Here is a 15,180-nt window from a genome sequence, read left to right as displayed (position 1 = left end):
CTTATGGTGATGTTCATGATTCAAGCTGATATCATCTGCTTAACACTATCCTTCCTCCCACAGGATCTCCTTTATTCCTCTGTGTCTCTTCCCGGCTATTGTCTCCTGTTCAATTAGCCTGAATGCCGTCCGGGCGGTGCAGTTCCATTTTACATCAATAACTCCATTTGTCACGATTTCTGTACTGCTCTCACCACTACAAACCCTCCAAAACACCTTTGGCTGCACTCTCCCTTCTTTAACCACGTAGTGTTTGCGTGGGTGCGTGCGTGCGTGCGTGCGTGTGTTTACCGTCGTCCTAACGGTGATGACTCCATTTACATATCCCATCGAACATTTCCTCGTATGTGGCGATTTAAACTGTCAGCATACCATTTGGATTTGTGTTGATACTGTCATGTCCACGTCAGTTAAGACTGACCTGGATGGATAGCTGAACGGTTCTACCTTGGAGGCTAATCCGTGATCCTTAGAGATTAATCTCCTTGCGGGACGGGAGGGCGGCAAGGGAAAGCACCAGAGGCGCTCACCAGGGCGGAGGACAAGGGTTTTTACTCAAACCCACAACAAATAGACAGACACAAGCAATGTTAATAAATAGGGGTTTAATGAACATAAATCAAGTATTCATGAGAGGAATAAGTCACAGCGTAATAATGAAAAATAAAATCGAAGTGTGAGGTAATTTACAGCCTAAAGTCGAGGCGCCTCTACACACAGTTACAGAAACGGATAAGGGTTAAAGATAAGACAAATGAACAATCCCTCCTTTATTCTGGCACTTGGCTTCGTCCAGAGATGATCCTTTTTGGACCTGGTGTCATCGAAAACAAATAGTCACTGCGTGGGAAACCGCACCCGAAAATGGCGCCAAGCTGTTCCCTGGGCAGGAAACGTACATGAGGTATTTATGTGACGGTATTTAACGCCAGGGCTCAGAAACCGCCGTGCAGCTTCTTTTCAAGTTCAAACTTGCCGACCGTTCCTCTCTTGCATCAGCTCCATTCACAACGATCGCCCACCATACTCCTCGACCATACGACAAGACGATTTCTGAGGCCCCGTGAAAGGCTACGAGGCACGCTCTTCTTCCCTCCTCAGAAACGTACATGCTTCACGACTCAGCCAAACAGTCAATGGCTAGCGTTTTGGTCCAGTGCACGTGAACAAATTTCCCTCAACATGAACACGAGAATCATGCAGCCTTCTTCACCGTGTCGAGAGGAAGCAACCGTAATGCCCTTCTCTTCCAACCACCATCTCCTCACTCGCTTCTCTCCAAAACCCTCTGATGTCACGCCCATCCATCTTCCACCCCAGGGGCATGGTTTGCTACTTGTTGTTCCTGGAGGCGGGGTCTTTGCCTGCTTGGAATGTTCGGCTCAGTTGTTGTTTTAAGGACGTGATTCCTTTTTATCACCAGTCTTGTAAATGCAAAAACATAGGAAAAGGTCATTGGAGCAATGACATACTGGGAGAAATTGGCTTTAATGCCTACCTAATTAACACTGCACCTCCCCCTGTGCGGTGATACGTAACAACTTAAGCTCACAGCTTCCTTACTTGCATTACATCGAGATGTCTCCTACCCGTGCATGGACCATGTTACACTATACAATCCTACTTTTACGCTGAAGTTCCTCCATCTACTCCACAAACAGAACAATGCCTCTTCAACCAACCACAGCACCGCATTAAAGGACTCTGCAACTCCATGGGCTTGATGCAATCTGTGAACATTCCATCTGTGAACTGTGAACTGTGCAATCTGTGAACAGATATTTCTCAATGGTATGTCTTCCCTTCTGGATTTTGTAATAAATTTTCCTGCTAATGTCTTCTGTTCCTCCACTACTCCAATTGGTTCAATGAATCGCATACTTGTGAGAGTCAACGTCTCACTGGCTTTTATCAGAAAGCTCCCTCGGTGCCGGAGAGTCTGGCAGTTCACTCAGGCTGACTGGTAGGGATGATATGCTGCCCTCACTTCAGGACTGGTTATTTATCTCCACCTCTCCTGATATTAATACTGCCTGGGAATTCTTCCACAAAAGCCTGCTCTTCCTTCTGTACAAATTTTCCCATCTCCTCTGCAGTTATACACACCCTGGACATGTGGCTTATCGTCTCCCAGCAATGGATGAAGGCCCGCAATCTCAGAAGTGAGAGCAGGGTCATCTCTCTGGACATGTTTCAAGCATTTGACACAGTATGGCACCCCGCCTTGCTTTCCAAACGCTCTGCCGATGACATCCAAGTGCATCTCCCCTCAATGGTTACTGATTTCCTCCATTCTTGTCGTCAACACGTGATCCTTCAATGGATCCTCTCATCTCTCTGTCGAGGTTGGAGTGTCCCAAGGTAGTACCTTGGGCCCAGTCCTATTCCTCATCTTCTTCAACAATCTTTCTAAAATGCCAGAAAATCTTGCTGATGACTTTGCCCTCTGCTCTATAATCTTCAATCCATCATATAACAGTGGGCTTTTCCCTCTCTGCAGACCCTGAGACATTCGAGAGCTTGTCCAACACTTGGAATACATTTTTTGTCAACTTTGACAAATCCTCTCTTTTCTTCTTCTTCTCCTCTTCTTCTCTTCTTCTCTTCTTCTCTTCTTCTCTTCTTCTTCTTCTTCTTCTCTTCTTCTTCTCTTCCTCTTCTCCTCTTCTCCTCTTCTCCTCTTCTCCTCTTCTCCTCTTCTCCTCTTCTCCTCTTCTTCTCTTCTCCTCTTATCCTCTTATCCTCTTCTCCTCTTATCCTCTTATCCTCTTCTCCTCTTCTCCTCTTCTCCTCTTCTTCTCCTCTTCTCCTCTTCTCCTCTTCTCCTCTTCTCCTCTTCTCCTCTTCTCCTCTTCTCCTCTTCTCCTCTTCTCCTCTTCTCCTCTTCTCCTCTTCTCCTCTTCTCCTCTTCTCCTCTTCTCCTCTTCTCCTCTTCTCCTCTTCTCCTCTTCTCCTCTTCTCTTCTTCTCTTCTTCTCTTCTTCTCTTTCTCTTCTCTCTCACTGAAAGGACCATCTGGCAAACCCTCCCATGAACCTCTCCAACAAAGTTCAGTCATCCAAACTTTTGGGCATCACCATCACAATGATCTTTCTTGGGCAAACCTCTTGGGCCTCTAAAACCAACTGCTGACTGGGCATCCTTTGTTGTGCAAAGTCTTTCCTTGCCAAATCTAAACTTTTGTCAATGCACAAGGCTTTTATCTGCATCTCAATTGAGTACTGCTCAACACCCACCACTTTATGATACTGTAGAAACCAATACCCTCAAAGTCATTGGAATTTCATGTGATGAAGCTGAGTTTCTGGTCCTCTTACTCTTGCATTGCAGATATTCTGATGGCCTCTGCCTCTTATTTTGGTCTTGCACTCTCTACCCTTTCATTGCTTAACTCCCTCCCCTACCCCAAGGTTTTTGCAGAGCGCACATGGTGTACCCGTAACTCAGTTTTGGTGAAACTCCCAAAATCCAGGCTAACTGCTCACTTCCACTCATTCGTTCCTCTTTTCTCTCACCTGCAGAACCAACTTCCTCAGTCTGTTCAATCCATTCTTCCCTCCAGTACTTCAACATGGCTGTTCATTACCACCTCAGGTCATCCCCATCCACACTCATGATCTTCTTTATGCCCATTAGCAGTCCCCAAACCCACTGCTTCCTTTTCAGGTTATTGTGTCCCCCCCCCCTTCTCCCCTCCCACCTCCATCTCTTTTTCATTTTTCTTCCATTTCTGTTTCATCCCTGATTTTCTCTTATACTTCCTGCTGTTTGTGCTGGTATGCAACTTGTTCACCCCATTAACCTCCCACCCCCTCCCCTTAATCTCATTTTTCCTCATGTATATTCTTCCTCCAAGTGTCCCTCTGTTGTGTCCCTCTACCCTGCTGTTGGTGTTCCCCCCATTTCCACTATGTTCTCCTTGTTCTGTATTCTCACTCTTCCAAGCATGGAGATTCTAACTCTTCTAATGGCCCGAAACAGTATGTAACAAGAACGGCACTCGGTAGAGCGCATACCTCTGCCAGGCTAAACAATTTACATTTTGTATCACTCTGTTAGGCCGGATCTGCATCCGGACCTGAACCAAAATCACATCTGTTTCTTGTCACCTAACCAACTCCTCCACATAGTTTTGTAATAACTTGTCCACAACTTTTTGAAATATAATGCGATATAACGTTTTGGGCTCCATCTCTCAATGATGAGAAACACTTTAAAATTTCTCACTCGACTATATATACAAAAAAGTCGTGCACCACAAGCTACAGACCTTTCTCAAGTTGGCAAACACCTGTTGCAGTACTTGTGTTTTGCAGTGAGTAAACTAGATTATGTTCACCAATCGCCAAGTGCAGTGTTGGGTCAGTGGTTCGAGATGTACTTGGGATGGATTTGCGCCCTTGGGAGACTTGAGTGTCGATGAAAGATTTGGTTGGATTGCTAATGTCCACATAGCGTCTGCCTTTGGATGCTGACTTTGACTTGTTGTCGGTTATGACTTGACCTTGGATTATTAAGAAAAGATAGAAAGTTGGTGTGTCTTCAAACCCACCCCATCGCTGGGTCCAAAAAGTTTGGGCCCAAAATGCTGTACTTTAATGCAAGATGACACTGTTTTGGAAAGTACATGATAAACACCATCCAGCCGTCCTTTACTGAGTCAATAGATAATGTATCTATAGAGTGATCGATGGAGAAGCCAATCAACTATGATTTGACACTTGGACAAAATGTCATGGAACCATCTGTGGTTACCATCATCTTGCTCATTGGTAGAAGTGTTCGGCATTTGTAGTTTTGGGAATACGCATGTGTGATAGGACATGGCTAGATCCACACATCGCTGCTCAATGATGACATTGGAGTGAAGGCGTAAACTACTGCCACTACTAGGCAATCTGGCTAACTGGAACAAACGTTTTAGAATCTTGATGCTGATGTCATAATGGTTAATCAAGGTCAAGGTTCGAATGAGTGAATTGAACAGTGCTTCTGGGGGTGGTTAAGGAGCGAAGAGGAGGATGGGGAATCCATATCTCTAACAAGGTTGTTCTGTCATTTGGTGGTGACAGAACTGCAATCTTGTTATCATGGAAAAGTTACACTGTCTTTCTGTGTTGGGTTTGTTCTATTTATGCTGTAACTTTGGAGGTTTCATTAATGTAGAATCAATAGGTGCCTTTTATAAAGTTGTTTCACAATACCTATTTCACCCCTAGAATTGACGTGAAGAACTGCGTGTTTGTGTTTCATGTACACTTCATGCTTACATGACTGTTACCCTTGCAGGTCTGCCTTCTTTGAAAAACACCATGGTGGTGGAGGTTGAGGGATTTTTCGGAGTTTACCTGCTCTACTCGGTCAACCCAAAATTTCGGGGTCGGACTTACGTGGGTTTCACAGTGAACCCCGAGAGACGTGTTCGACAGCATAATGCTGGGCGGAAGCGCGGAGGGGCTTGGCGCACCAGTGGTCGTGGTCCTTGGTCAGTTTTAAGAAAAAAAAACTATAATTGCACCAACACATGTCAAACATTTACATCATATATGTTTTATCCAGTCTTTTTTTATTTCAATTTTATTTCCAAAGTATGATACTCATTTAATAAACAATGACACACAGGTGTGAATAAATTTACAGGTAAAGTTGATTGTTAATTTAGTTATCCCAAATGGGGAACCTTGCTCTCGACACCCCACCTTTATTTATTAATTAATTACATATAGCCGAGCAGAAATGTAAGTGGGACATCTGCTCGGCTGGCATCATGAATCAATGGGGTACAACCTCCCGTCAAATTCAGGGTTTAGTTTTTTATCCCCCGCCGCTTGGCGGAAGGGGGGATATTGTTGTCACCCAGGTCGTCTGGCTGTCCGTCCGTCCGGGCGTCAACATTTATAGCTGTGAGTGCGATAACTCATAAACTGTTCGCAATATCGATTTGAAATTTGGGTCACACATGTACCACCTGAAAAGGAAGAACCCTATTGATTTTGGGCGTGGCCGAATCCAAGATGGCCGACTGGGGTGGCTATCTTGAAAAAATTTTTTTGTAATATATGGAAAACCGCTTATCTGATTTCAATTATTTTTGGTAACTACATTCCTCACCCCTGGGGAACTTTTTCGAGATGATGACCAAACGGTGTCTTTTTTCCAATTCACCTCCCTAATTATCTGGAATATGTATGACCTTTTTCATTCAATGGCGGAGGATTCCCCATCTCTGATGGTATATTTAGATATCGGTGTTGGGTTTTTTGTTGGGAAAACATTTTAGGATGCATGCAAAGGTTTTTATTATGCCTCCGGACCAAGGGTGCCAGAAGCATTATGTTTCCAGGTTGTTCATCCGTCCGTCCGGATTTTCGTTTATGCGATAACTCGAGAAGCAAATTGTAGAATTTCATCAAACTTGGTAAAAGGTAAAGTAAGACAGGGCAATTAAGTGATTAGATTTTGGGCCAGATGTGATAAAGGTCAAAGGTTAAGGTCAAACTCTGACATTTTACTGTTTACACCCGAACGTAAGAAATATTGGACAGAATTTAATCAAACTTGGTACAAAGGTAAAGTTAAACAGGGCAATTAACTGATTAGATTTTGGGCCAGATATGATAAAGGTCAAGGGTCAAATATGTCAATACTCAAGTGTTTGTGCAGGAGAGCGGAGGCATATCCGTCGACTGCGCGCAGTCGAATTACTCTAGTTTGATTATGGACTACAACATGACTACAACTTCGACCCTAACACCCAATTTTCACTCATGCACTTCCTTGGAGTTTTCTTGCTGTGTATGCAATATTTTAGGCTGCTAGGCTTTATGGTTTTGGCGTTATGAGGACAAGCACTGACACACACTGACACACATACACATATTGACAATTATTAGTCTGGATAAACACACTTGCATTGTTTTTGCTTTTTGTGATCCTTCCCCTGAACATTTGCTTGTTATTAATATACCTGGTCTCGGGGTGGATTCCACTTGTTTGGTTGCTTCGTTTGATGGTTTAGTTTTCAGTGCGTTGGCTTCTGGATTGGAGCCTGTGTCCAAAATGGTTGTTGTCGTGGGCCTGCAAAGTGCTGATGCAAATTTCTGTTCCTTCCCCTGAACTTATGGTCTTTCGACCCCATTGGTGGAATGACAGCCAATCAGGCACTCAGTCACATGCACAGAGGACAATAATAATACAAACTGAATTTTGAAATGTAAACCGTTTTCATAATTGCTTTTGAGGATGGAAGCTAGACAGCTCCCAAAACGTCAGGCCCAATAAAAAAAATTTTTCCTTTTAATGCTGTGTCCTTTCTCTCTAATATATATCTCTCCAATATATGTACAGTAATCCCCCGCTATATCGCGGTTCATCACGGGTTTTCCCTTGGAACCTAACTAATTTTTTCTGTGGATTCCCCTGGTATATCACTGTAATGATATGTAAAATATAAATTATTTAAGCAATAAATTATAACGTGTGGCGCTCGACCAGTCACACAACGCACGAGACAAAGTTTCGCTTGTGAACTTCGAATATTTTCTACGTTTTTTTTTTTTCTCCAAGCCCTACGATGCCGCCCAAACGCCCTGCACCTTCTAAAGCTTCTGGCAAGGAACCAAAGCGCCAGAGGAAGGTCCTGACGCTCCCGGAGAAGGTTAAGGTGCTCGATATGCTTCGGGAAGGAAAAAGGTTTGCTGCGGTTGGACGAGCACTGCCAAACCGACCAGACCAGACGAGTCTATCTCCGGCACCTCGAACCCGATCACTGCCAAGGCGACCAGACCAGACGAGTCGATCTCCGGCACCTCAAACCCGATCACTGCCAAACCGACCAGACCATAAGAGTCGATCTCCAGCACATCGAACCCGATCACTGCCAGGGCGACCAGACGAGTCAATCTCCGGCACCTCAAACCTGATCACTGCCAAGCCGACCAGACCAGACCAGACGAGTCGTTTTTTTTTTTTTTTTTTTTTTTTTTTGGGAGGCATCCATTCATCGCAGTTTTTCACTTCTCGCGGGGGGGGGGGGGGTTGGAACGTAACCCCCGCGATAAACGGGGGTGACTGTATATATTATTCGGTGATTAATGGGGCTTCTGAGACAGCCATTCAAATGAATAGGAGAAAGGGAAAAACTTTCTAACTTAAGCCCCAAAAGCCCAAAATAGGAAACTCATTTATCACCTCTCCCATGTAAGCAAATGTAAAATTGAGACTGATTCAAGCCCCAAAAGTCTAAAATAGGAGTCTGATTTTCTCCCCACCTATTCCCTTCCCTCCCATACAAACAAATGTAAAATTGAGACTGATTTCCTCCCCCTCCCATAAAAGCAAATGTAAAATTGACTTACTGATTAAAGCACTTCTTTCCCTTCATGTTATCATTCCACTCAAAGAGCGAACCAATGAATATTTGTCTATGTTCTACTTTCAGGAATAACTTAATTTTCCTTTTACATTCATCACCATCGAGTATATTCACAAAGATTACTTTGGAACTTAGTTCTTGGTTTAAGTATTTTTGTTGAGCAGAAATGAAATGATAAACTTTTCTTTATGCTCTTATTTGACCACCTCCTGAGCCACATATCATTTTGAGATTGTAGTAAATTGTTCAATTGATAAACATCAAAGTTTTCAGTCCATTCAAGGATATAAATTTTTTAATTTATACCCTCCAACATATTTGTAATTAAATTTATCCGCTTATTTGTTTTATCTACTTTTACCATGGTTATTTCTTCAATAAGACTTATTTGATATTTCTCACATTCTTTATGTTTCCATTTAAATACCAAGGTTGATTACATCTCCACTCTTTGGTTTGGTTATTGCTTGGTTCTATCATTTATAAATCAGTAAAAAGACGGCAGTAGCCTGTTAAAATTCCCAACACAATATCTTAACACTGAAACTTATAACCATAAGGGAGACTATTGATTCCATTCTCGAAAATATATTTTATCATCAAAAGCTCCTAATTCTTTCTTATTTATCTCTTCTGTATATAATTGATATTTATAACTTCTTATTGTATTTGTTTTTCTGTACTCTTCCTTCTTTAAGGTTAAACAGTTGTAATAATGTTTAAAGTTTATTGTTTCCTTGATTATATTTTTCTTTATTCCCTTTAGCTTCTTCTCACACCTTTCAATGTTGTTGTTATCAATACTAGTACTTGCCTGTAAAAAAATATATATATAATAATAATAAATAAATAAACCACACAGGCCGTTTCTTCTCTCTCACGTGCCCGTACGTGCGTGACCCGGAAGTTCGATATTATTCGCAGTTACGATTATTCGCAATTTATTTTTAATACCCAATTATTCAATTAGTGCCAACGTATTTTACCTTTTCGCAATGTCGTGGCAAGGAAAAACAAAAAGAGAAGAGAGAGAAAAAATTTACTTCCTGGTTCGGAGCATACCAGCACTCTGATGTTCCCGAAATTTATACACCGTCTAATATGAAAACGATCATAACTTGGGCCATTGTGTTTATCTATAAATGCGCATAAGAAATTGAGAAATTATTCGAATACAGTAAGTCATCACTCTCCGGAAGCCCGTACGTTGTAACCCGTAATGGGGAACGTGGCTGTGCTTCCCTTCCCAATCGGCCACGCCCACACAACAACGTGTCTTGCCATTGGTTGGTAAATAAATGGCCATAACTTGGGAAGCACTTGTCTGATTAATATCAAACCTTGAAAAGGCACATCCTCAGGTCCCCAGCAATATACCTGGCAAGTTTCAATTAGATCGGACCAGAGGTTGTCGAGAAACAGCGGACACACACACACACACACACACACACACACACACACACACACACACACACACACACACACACACACACCTGGAATTATAGATAGATACGTAAAAGCATAATACTTTGATCTCAATCCTATAAATTCACTTATGACCTTCCCACCCAATTCATCTTTAAACTTACCAATAACCTTTTATTCTTTGATAAAAACAACACATCACAGGTCAGGTCAGGTATGGGAGCATGTGCCAGAACAGCGCGTCGCTGCGTCCACTTTCCGCCGGTACTCCAGGGGCCTCCGTCTGGCCATCCCCCAGGCAGATGCCAGGCCCATCCCCATCTCCTTGAGATGATGGTCAACCTGCTGCAACCATGAGGCACGTGGTCGGCCCACTGGCCTCCTCCACTCATGAGACTCCCTCGCTGAGAGAATCTGGTGAGCAGGATCAGCGTCAGGAAAACGAGCCACATGTCCATACAGCCGCAGCTGACGCTCACGGACTATGCAGGTAACAAATCTCATCCGAGTCTCTCTCAGCAACCGCTCGTTGGACACAAAATCCGACCAGCGATAGCCAAGGATTCTCCGAAGAGACCTGGTACCAAAGGAATTAAGTCTCCGTCTCAGATCCTTGGTCAAAGTCCAAGTCTCGCACCCATAGAGCAAGACTGGAAGTACCAAGGACCTGAAGACTCGGACTTTCGTCCTCCCGCACAGGTACCGGCAGCGCCACACCCCATGATCCAGTGAATCCATGACTCCCCAGGCCCGACCCAGACGTCTATTGACCTCCGGCTCACAACCTGCGGAGACATGAATATCACTGCCAAGGTAAGTGAATCTATCCACGACCTCAACATCCTCACCACAAACAGACACAGACAGGACAGCAGCATCCAAGATGTCACCGAAAGCCTGGATCTTTGTTTTGACCCAAGAAATCCGTAATCCCAACGGCTCCGACTCCTCATTCAGCACCTCGAGGGCCCCCAAGAGGATGTCTAAAGTCTCCGCAAAGATGACTGCATCATCTGCAAAATCAAGGTCCGAGATCTTGACATTGCCAAACGATGCACCGCAACTTGATCTCTCCGACATCCTCCCAAAAATCCAGTCCATACAAGTGCTGAAAAGTGTGGGGGCAAGTACACATCCCTGACGAACTGCAGTAACAACTGGAAATAAGTCAGAGGCGGTACCACCACACTTCACAGCACTCTCAGTACCAGAGTAGAGTTCAGACATCAGATCGATCAGTTTCGGTGGCACCCCACGAAGACCAAGAATCCTCCAGAGGACATCCCGATTCACTGAATCGAACGCTTTACAGAGATCAACATAGGCTGCAAGCAGCCCCTGCCGAAACTCTCGTCTGCGTTCAGTGAGGACACGAAGAGCAAGGATACGGTCAATCGTTGACCTCTTTGGTGTAAAGCCTGACTGCTCTGGACGCTGGTGCTCAAGCAGATGGTGGGGAACCCTATCAAGAATTATCCGAGCAAAGACCTTGCCCGGCACTGAGAGCAGCGTCACCCCTCGGTAGTTGTTGCAGTCTTGGCGATCACCCTTCCCTTTCCAGAGAGGGACAACAAGGCCCCTCTTCCAGTCAGTTGGGATGATGCCTGTGTTCCAGGCAGAGCACAAAACTGCATGCAACGACGCGAGTGCAGCATTTCCACCAGCCTTGAGAAGTTCAGCATGGATGCCACAGATCCCTGGAGCTTTGCCCCGTTTCAACTGGTTCACCGCAGCCCGTGTTTCCACAAGCGATGGTGGACCACAGTTGATTCGAGGGTCAGCAACAGGGATTGTAACACCCTTGACGTCCAACTCGACAGCTGGGGGATCAGCCTGGTACAACCGCTCAAAGTAACCGGCCCAGTGGGCCTTCACTTCAGACTCCTCTGTCAAGAGCCTGCCACTCTCTGCTCGAACTGCAGTGCTCCGAGGGATGGGCTTGGATGAACGTAATGCGCGAATTCCCCTGTAAGCGGGACGAGAATCACCTGTCCACAGGTGATGCTCTACCCCCTCACAGATTCCTCGCACATAGGCCTCCTTGTCCACCCTCAGTGCACGTACAGTTTTACGCCTCAGCTCCCTGAACAGCTCAGCTCTGCCATTCAGCCTGGCCCTGCGACTCTGGTCAATGGTATCCAGTGTCCCTTGAGAGACAAAATTCTTCTTTGCCCTGCGGTGAACTCCAAGGCATCCACCGGCAACATCAAGGACGGTGGTCTTGAAGGTGCTCCACAACTCTTCAGGACCCCCCAAAGCACCCAGACCCCCAAGTGTCCACTCAGCCTGTTCGCAAACTCCTCAGCTACTCTCTCATCCCTGAGCTTGGCAACATCCAGCCTAGGCTGGGATGGTACCATTCTCCAGGATTTAAGGTGCAGCTTTAGAGTTGCTACAACAAGCCTGTGGTCAGTATTGAGGAACTGAGCACTCCGGTAGACCCTGCAGTTCTGGATCATCCTCCAACGACCGTCAATGAGGACATGGTCAATCTCCTTTGCCACACCGCCAGCGTTGGAATACCAAGTCCAGCGATGAGCTTGCGGGCGCTGAAACCATGAACCAGCCACCCTCAGTCCATGACTTCTTGCAAAGTCAAGGAACTTAGTGCTATTCTGGTTCATAGTTCCTGACCCATGGGGACCAACACACACCTCATAACCATCCCTATCAGTTCCAGTCGATGCATTGAAATCCCCCAAGACTAGAAGTGTATCTCGTCTGGGGCACTGATCAACCACAGACTCGAGTGTGGCGTAGAATGCATCCTTCACGGTAAGATCACTCGCCTCAGTCGGAGCATAAATAGAGACCAGGGAAATGACACCTAAGGAGTGACGAATCCTTAATCTCATAATACGCTCGTTGACCGGTGTTACCTCAATTATCATTGGGGTCAGCTTATTGGACACAGCTACAGCAACTCCTTGTGTATGGTAACCATCAGAGCGACCAGACCAATAGTAGGTGTAACCACCCACCATTATCTCGCCGCAATCCGGTCTCCGAACCTCAGAGAGAGCTGCAATCCCGATGTCCAAACGCTTGAGCTCAGATGATAACAGAGACAGGTGATCATCCTCTCTTAGGGATAGGACATTCCAGGCACCCACCCGAAGGGACCGCCTCAGGTTAACCCAAGGAGACCGCCGTCTGGTGGACGACACCTCAGCACCACTCCGACACACTCTCCCGCAATCTGACCCAGGGATGTTACCCCGTGGTTTCCCTCCTATCAAAGATTGGGGGTCCCGAAGGCTTTGCCCCAATCCCATCATCCGGTGAGCTGCCCTGCGAAGGGAAGCTGCACAGGAGGTACTCCCACGGATTGGGTTTTCAGATTTTTTTGCGTTTTTGCGTTTTGCGGAATGAAGCGTTTTACGGTGGCTGGAGTGCAAATCCTGCCACCAACCTCCTAATAAGAAGTAACCCAACTGCAGGAGGACGTCCGCAGACACAGTTGGGCACTAGATATGGATGGCCGTTGGCTCACAAGGAGCTCCTCCGCCCTTTGACTTATATCACCTGACACATCACCTGACTTATAATTACTTGTGTCATATTTATCAATCATATCCTCATATACATCACTTGTCTTAATTTCTAGGATAAAACTATCTGTATCCATATATAACAATGACACATTATCCTTATTCTTTGATTTTAAATTATTAGAGTAATAGTCATACATTAACGACTTTGACAAGTCAAGAATTGATGTTCCTACTGTATATAAATAGGTTTATCCATTTCAATACTCTCTTTTTTCAAATGAATAGCACAAAATTTCTCTGAAAACACCTCCACTCATTAAAAACTTGGTCTATTAATTAACTTTGAAGTCCGTTTCCGAGATGTAGCAAGTCTTATGTTTTGTCGATTCCTTACATTTTCCAGTCTTTCCAAATACAGCATTATTCAGTCATTTATAAAAGTCCTTCTCAAAATCTGTTTTTGCTTCTGTTCTCCTTTTTGTATTAAAATCAATATACTTCTTTAACCAATGACTGTTTAAATTTCAAAATCCGATGAATTTTCCTCACTCTCAACCCAGCAGATAAATTTTGTCTGAAGTTCCTTTGATGCAAAACATAACTTTCTTTATCATTTAATGTAGCAAGTAGTTTTTCTGGAGATTTACCTTTTATATTGAATGACTGTTTGTAAGCACTTAACCATTCTTTTCTTTGACTTTCTTTATCAGGGGCATGAGGTAGGTCTTTATGTTTGTGATGAAGTTCTTCTGGATATTTTAAATCAACCTCAAAATAATATCCAACTTCAGCTTCATCCAATTATTTTTGAGAGGAGACAACAATGTCTTGTAAAACTTTTTAACCTCCGCCATCGAAGATGGACGGAGATTACTGTTTTCACCCCTGTCTGCTTGTTTGTTTGTGAACAGTATTACGGAAAAACTCCTTGACGGATTTCGGCGAAACTTGGTGGGGGATTAGGTATGGTCCAAGGATCATGCCATTAGATTTCGGACTTGGTCCAACGTCCAATATGGCGGCCATTTTGAAAAAATATTTGAATTTTTGTTTTTGCATTTCTACATGTTTTAAGTGATTTCCAACCCCCCCCCCCAAAAAAAAATTGTTAGAGAAAAAAAAACAAAATTTTGCAACTTTTTTTTCAACAAAATTTCGATTTTTTTTTTTTCTTTTTTGCATTTCTACATGTTATGAGTGATTTCCAACAAAAAAAACATGCCAAAATTATAATTGCGGCTGATTTTGGAACTTCAGGTGGATATACCCACGTAAAATCAATTTCTGTCTCAAGGAATCTAGTTATAACGAATGAATTGAGTATGTAAAAGGGAAAGTTGCAAACTATAACTCTGTGAGCACTGTTGACGTCTAATTGAATGAATAGGATATCAGGTTCACTTGAGTGACCTAGCAGTATTGGCGGCAGAGGTTTTGCACTCTACCGAGTGCTCCCCCTCTCGTTCATATTGTTTTTCTTTAACCCATTTAAGTTTTCCATAAGGTAAAGATTGAGACATAGCCCACCCATACAAATTGTTAGCATCATAATATATCAGGTAAGAGTTGTCCTTATTCTTATTTCAAGTGTATGCCCGTACGTGTGTGGCCATACGTGCCAAGCGAGCAGCTCGTTCTTCATCCGTTTCAGCTGCACAACGCCTTGTCACGCGCGTAGCGTCGCGTGTCAAGCGAGCAGCTCGTTCTTCATCCCTTTCTTCTGCACGGCGCCTTGCCTCACGTCCAGTGTTGTCCACCAAGCAAGCAGTTCGTTCTTCATCCGTTTCAGCTGCACAATGCCTTGCCTCGCCTTCAGTGTTGTCTGCCAAGCGAGCAGTTCATTCTTCACCCGTTTCAGCTGCACGACGCCTTGTCACGCGTGTTGCAT

At 44.3% G+C, this 15,180-nt stretch overlaps 1 protein-coding gene across 7 annotated transcripts in view; it reads left to right on the top strand.

Moving 5' to 3' along the window:
- Positions 1–15,180, top strand: part of LOC147030212 (structure-specific endonuclease subunit slx1-like) — a 71,490-nt gene that overhangs the window by 3,613 nt on the left and 52,697 nt on the right. For all 7 annotated transcript variants that reach the window (XM_085874033.1, XM_085874034.1, XM_085874031.1 and 4 more), the window contains one exon: positions 5,289–5,484. In XM_085874033.1, coding sequence (XP_085730159.1) covers positions 5,312–5,484 — 173 coding nt within the window. In that variant the 5' untranslated portion in view covers positions 5,289–5,311. The remainder of the gene's footprint in view (positions 1–5,288; positions 5,485–15,180) is intronic.

Source organism: Eptatretus burgeri, chromosome 3 (genome assembly GCF_056783735.1).
Source record: "Eptatretus burgeri isolate ZD-2024b chromosome 3, Ebu_testis_v1, whole genome shotgun sequence".
Taxonomy (NCBI): domain Eukaryota; kingdom Metazoa; phylum Chordata; class Myxini; order Myxiniformes; family Myxinidae; genus Eptatretus; species Eptatretus burgeri.
The sequence above is the reverse complement of the archived record's forward strand: the minus strand, read 5'-3'. Positions and strand labels throughout refer to the sequence as shown.